The sequence below is a fragment of the Cariama cristata genome, unplaced genomic scaffold (genome assembly GCF_000690535.1).
Source record: "Cariama cristata isolate BGI_N322 unplaced genomic scaffold, ASM69053v1 scaffold30348, whole genome shotgun sequence".
Classification (NCBI taxonomy): domain Eukaryota; kingdom Metazoa; phylum Chordata; class Aves; order Cariamiformes; family Cariamidae; genus Cariama; species Cariama cristata.
In genome coordinates, this window is record NW_009633456.1 from 10460 (window position 1) to 16773 (window position 6314).

Genomic DNA, 6314 nt, shown 5'->3' on the forward strand with positions numbered 1-6314 from the left:
AGGAGTCAAAAAATGTCCAGTTAGTACAGTTATTTTAGTGTCTTTAAGAAAGCCATGCAAGTTTTTTGTATTTCACAAAGGATTTCTACTTCAGGCTAAAAGCAGACAGTGCTTACAGATGTAACAAGCTACCCTTGATGTTACATGTTATTTTACATTTTTTCAGGCAAATATTAATCTAATGTATCAAAATCTGGAAAATAAAGTTTAAGGAAATAAATCATCAAAATATGATCTTATTTAGGGTAAATTTAAAAAGGTCTTGACCTACCGCAATATGGTGTACCTATGAAGCTTGTGAACACATTTTAATGGGAATTTCTCACAATAATATGTTGTTTGTGCATGTAAGGGATTACTTTCATTTGAGTGTTTGGCACTCTCCAAAGAAAACTCGCTATATCAAGCTCTTGTGTCAACTATCCCAGCTGAATGTATCACAGTAGATCAGAATAATTTTTCATTGTGCTAAAATTTTTAATCTACTGTATGAGTTTGGTGGTAAACAAAATAGAAGTTCCACAGCTGTTTCTATTGCCTACTGGCAGTGGATTCTTTCTCCAGTTCATATCTGCAACAATTCCAGTGAAGCTGAGAGTAGGTTTCTACATACATACCCAAAGTTGCATCTTATGTGTTCTAGCTTTCATGGTTTACCCTCAATTGTTATTAATAAATTCCTCTCTAAGGTGATCAAGTTGGGGTTTGTTGCTTGCTTGTTTTTTTAAACAGCTTGAATTATGAGGGAAAGACTTTCACATTTTAGACAGTTTGGAAGTAGTCCAAAATCTCTCATGCTAGATCATCTCATTCAGTTCTGATAATGCAGAATTTCATATCACCTCTCTTTGTATCCTTCTGGCAAAGTATTATTTACTTAAAGCACAGCCAAAGACCATTACAGGTATGTGACTAATGGTAGCAACATTTCCATCCAATCTCAATTATTTCCTGGTGCTTTGCACTGCTCTGCCAGCTGATATTTAAATTAGCGCAACAGGCAGCCTTGGAACCACCTGATTTCCTGTTGCCTTGAAGGTTTGACAAAAAAAAAGAAAGAGAGAAGAGATAATTATTAGAGATAAATGACAACAGCTCTGTGAAAGTGTGATCTGATTGAGGAAATAAGTCAAGCCAGTACCCTTCCTAAACTTGTAATAACTGTACTAGATCTATCTAAACCAAATCTACTACAGCTTTCTCCCCAGTCCATCTCTTCTCCAACACCAGAAACCTGCTATATTTGCTTAAGTGCACTATGAACTCTGAACTACAACTTTCTGACCTTGTAAAATCACTAGGTGCTACATAATCTCCAAATAAATGAGGAGAGATAGGAGATACTTTGTGATTCAGCAAAAACTTAGATTTTGTGAGATTTACATAGCTTTTAGCCAAGTGGATAATTTAACAGAAAGACCAATCAACACGAAAATGTGAAGGGGATGCTGGGGCAGGGACAGGAAATACCAAGAGGGAAGACAAAGATGTGAAACGAGAAAGAAGGGAGGGGAAACACAGACACAGGACACTAAAAACATCTGGAAAAGTGAAAAATTAATGAAATTCTTCTATTTCCAAACCACCAGAGAGCAACCAACTTGTTCATACAGATAATGAACATTTTATTGTCAAAGTTCCAATTCTGGATCAAGATATACTCCACTGGTTGGAGAGATCCCTTAAGTCTCTAACCTTGTGCTCTTGTGATCCTGATCACACTGCCTGTCTAGCACTATGAGTATAAGCATTTTAAAACATGCAGTTACATCGATTTATAATATGTTTTAATTTTAAAGAGTACAATGTATTTCATTCCACTTATAACGCTACTAATCAGCCACCAAAACCAACAGACTTGCACTAGGCATTTAAAAGAATACCCATGTCGAACCAGACTCTCCGTCTTTGAAAAGATTTTTGTACAGAAGAAAATAAGGACCAACAGTAAAGTAGTATCATTGGCCAAGAACTTACAGAGTGACAAGAACACATGGATAAAGTTATTTCTGAAATAGTTTTTGGAGAAAGAACTAATGGGGAAAAGGGAGTTTCTAAATTCAGGAGACCATTTTCTGAATAACTTGGACATTTTGAACTACAACTATGGCAATGTTCTTCACAGGGGTAGTTTAATCTTTCAGAGTGCACCAAGTCATGCAGGACTATAACAAGTGCTATGTGAAGTAATGGAAGGTACAAAATGGGTGATAAGTCTCTTTGCGTAGATGACTGCCAACTTCTGCAGGATTTTATTTTTAGCTTTTCAGTGGCCTAATTGGTTGGTTGAGACACAGAACAAATACAAACTTTTGCGATGTGGTAGATACAGGAGAGAAATCTCGTACTACTCGGAGAGATTAATTTATACAGAAGAATGGCAATTTTGAAGCCACAAAATTTCTGTGTGCTTGTTTAGGAAGGAGGTGATGACTTCTGAGGTTACTGATGAAAAGATAACAAATCACCAAGAAAACTTCCATCATGACTGTAATGACTCTTTAAAAATCAAATAAACTCCATCATGTGCATGTTCTCAGTCTGCCACTAGGAACAACATAACTGGCCTGACATTCACAGAAAAGTGGCCATTTTTTATTAACTGACAAGTGAGATATTTGGGAGGAGGAAGATAAAAAAAGGCTTTTAGTACCAAGTTCAGCCTAATGTTAACTGAAGGTAATGGAAAGACTTGATTCTAGTGGACTCTGCATCTGCCTTCCACTGCAACACTACACTGATAACAAACCCTTAATTTTCTAGGTGACCACATTCAGACCTAGAAGGACAGCCTCATTTCTACAACATAGACCCTGAGAAATCCTGAGTTTGGAGTTAGTCAAATCCTAATCTCCTGACCTGGAGATTTTGACTACCAAATCAAAAGGATTTTAGTTGTGCAGGTTTTTTGTTTTAAGCCAAGAACTAACTAAATGAAAAGTATTACCAAGAAATTAAATGCATAAATATCTACTGGAGAATGTTCCCATTCCCATCTAACAGGAATCACTTACAGAGCACCAGTGGTCCCTGTGCTATCTATGTATTTACGATAGAGGGTATATTGCAGTGAAAGTTTGATAAACTGTATAAAATTATGATAGGAAAATGAAAAAATTTATATAGTATAAGACTCATCAAAACAAACTCAGTAGCAAGACAATGAGGCAACAAAGTTCGGGGAGCTATACAAAATGTCACACAATTTTGATAAGTCAGTTTTTTCCTGTCTGGCCCTCTCCAACAACAACAAATCTAACATCAAAACGGCAGGCCTGTAATGCTAGGTGGTGATGACTTATAAACTCATGTTATCAAGTTCAACTGTCTCCACATACATGCTGAAACTGGATACATGAAACCCAAGTATGCCAGTGAAACAGATTTAGATCATCACATACTGAAGAAATATTAATTAAGATCTACTATCTATAAAAAGTGTTTGCAATTCATCCAAGATAAGAGATGGCACTTGCAGTAAGTAGCTGCTTATAAAAGGCTTCTTACATATGCCACATTAATAGCATTAGTACATTACCCAGTAATGAGCAAGATCAACGTGCTGGAAGTTTTAAAACGTGGCAGTCCTGATAATTTGAGTGGCTTTCCCCTTTTGCTCAGCTTCAGTTGAGGGTGAGTCATAGCAGAGAATTAAGAAAGAAAATATTTGAACTTCAAGGTCTTTCCTTCTGATCGTGACAACCATACTAGCTAGAACTAAAAAATCCTGTCTTGTGGCAAAGTTAACTTTATTAATTTAGACCTCTTCATTTTTTAAGTCATCATTTATCACTGATTTAGTCTTAATTCATAACTTCCAAAAATTGAAAAAATTAAAGAACAAGATTTTGGCTTGGAAGTGGTGTAAGTCACAATTTAGAATTCTCTCTTCACTGTCTTTTTTTTTTTTTTTAACCACAAACAGGAACCCCTTGCCTTGAAGTTTCCCTTTATTTTCCTCAAATGTAGAAGCTGACCTTAACTGTAAAGAGCTATTAAAACCAAACGGGATTCTAAAAGGTACTGATACATCACGACTGAAGAATGAGTTGATCCAAGTTCAAATGTTCTGCACCTATCATTATATTTTCTATTAATGTACAGGAAAACAATCCAAACATCTGATATTGAGATCCTAATTTCACTTGCTAAAATTAAGTACAGGAAAACGTGAGTACTCAAGTGCTGTACTGTTTCCTGTGCTTTGATGGGACACAACGAGGCACCTCTGATCTTGGCCACACGCTGTTTTCAATTAAATCGGACAACATAATTACAATGAATTTATCTTGGTGCAGCAAAAAACCTGAATCCCTCAGAGGCAGATGCAGACTTCAGTATGCTTTATTTATGGATCAATTTGGTATTACATTACAACTGTAATTACTATTAAAACTAAGAATTAATCTAATCTAATTACACAAACTGATTTTGCTTGAAGTGGTATGTTTTCACAAATTAAGAAAGAAGATGACTTAGGCTCCGTGGTTCACACCATCCTAGGCAATTTGGTATTTCACGGAACATACATCATTTGGCCCCAAAGTGCAGACCTTACTTGATTTGACCACCAGCCGTTTCTATACCTACAGCCATTTTCTCTTCAGCAAACGCACCCCAGTCACCTACCATCAGAACTACTTAAAATAGCAGTTCATCAGATTTAACTAATGCTAAATCTGCATGCTGGAACACATGCATTCAAATCTATTTTAAATGCTGCAAATCTCTTTAAATAGAACCTTATTTTTGAAAGAGCCCAGCTGTAATTTGTTTCTACATAAAAGGTTTTATTTTTTACCCTCCATACAGCAAACACTATTAATGTTTCAGTTTCTCTAGAGACTGTATGGATTAGACTAAATGGAAAGTCGCCATGACAACTCCACTATTATTTTAGGTATTAGAAATTCATGCCAAGTTAAACAAAGGGCATGTATGGTCAAGAACAATGGTTTTATAACTGTTCTGACAGCCAACAATAAAACTCAATGCAATTTTAAAAGTTTCAGAACAGAAGAGTTAGGCCTATGCTTAAAAGTAGAATGAAAATTAAAATTAATTACAGTAACAGGAGAGCATCTTTAGTGCTCTATTCTGATGATAACTTTTGACATTTGTTCCCATGAGAAAGAGAAAACAGTCTGATCAGTGTCACTTTTTCAGTGTGCCCAAAACACTGAGCCCCACACCCTACTTCCAGAAATGGTCAGTTAAAAGGCTAAATCACTGGAGAAGAGAGAAAGGGGGCAGATGTTTCCAACTTTTAAGTGCCTCCATCAAAGTCTGAAAGCTGACAGGCCAGAAGATAGCAACCTTCACATCCTTCCTCATTTCAAGTGCTACAGAAAAATCTATACACGTTACACAATGTCAGCTCTGTAAGTCACTTTGTCATTCAAAGAACAATTCAAACATAGATCTTAAATAAAGAGATTTAAAAGCTTAGGTGTAGCTCACAGATCCCCAAAAGTAGTTAGATACCCTACCTGATTACAATTCAATTCCAAGTGACTCAGATGCTTCTGTAAGCGTGGCTCGAAATCTTTATAAAGTCTTTTTCTTGGCATATAGTGCATTTTTGCATAAAGTAAAAGATGTCCCTGCCCATGGCAGGAGGGTTGGACTAGATGATCTTTAAAGGTCCCTTCCAACCCAGACCATTCTATAGGATTTTGTGTATTTTGTAATTTAGAAAGTTCTAAAATATAAGGACAAGTCCAAAATTGCCTGAAGTGTTTAAAAAACCTGAGCTCCTGAGCACAATTGCCTATGTTTTCAGTAAGTAGGTGAAAAAGTTAGGGAACCAAGTGGTCTGATCAGTTAAATTCTGAAAGTCTGAAACTTTGCTCAAATTCTCTTCAGCAGGTCCCAAACCAGGGCATTTTTAACTTAGTGCCTAAACATAAAGACAGTCAGCTTCAGGCTCCTAAAACTGAAAATTGTTTTAAGCTTCTGAGACAATGGTGAACTCTAAAGATGTTCTTTAGAACAGAAACACACTGTACCCAACTATTGTATAAAAACAAACACTTCTGAACAAAAAATAAAAGCATTACTGACTAGCACACTGTATATTTACTGTTATTGAAAAAGGGCACCTACCTTGACTCTGATAATAGACTTACGATGATAAAAGCAGCAAAGTGCTGCAATCAGCATTTGAAAAACACTATAATCCTTCGGCATTTTCAGTTCTGCTGTTTGTGGTTCCTCAAAACTGAGGATAAACAACCACTATTAGCAGTTTTCAGAGGTTTAGCAAGCTCTTTCGTATCACCACTGTCTACCAGAGTTGCTACCCCCCCCCCCCC

The 6314-nt window shown here is 36.3% G+C and overlaps 1 protein-coding gene across 1 annotated transcript in view; it reads right to left on the reverse strand.

Moving 5' to 3' along the window:
• The window catches only part of BCAR3 (breast cancer anti-estrogen resistance 3), a gene marked incomplete at its 3' end in the record, with an annotated part of 16088 nt that extends 9899 nt beyond the window's left edge, over nucleotides 1-6189 (reverse strand). The window contains exon 1 of the mRNA XM_009706760.1: nucleotides 6106-6189. Coding sequence (XP_009705062.1) covers nucleotides 6106-6189 — 84 coding nt within the window. The remainder of the gene's footprint in view (nucleotides 1-6105) is intronic.
• Between the last annotated feature and the right edge of the window lie 125 nt (nucleotides 6190-6314).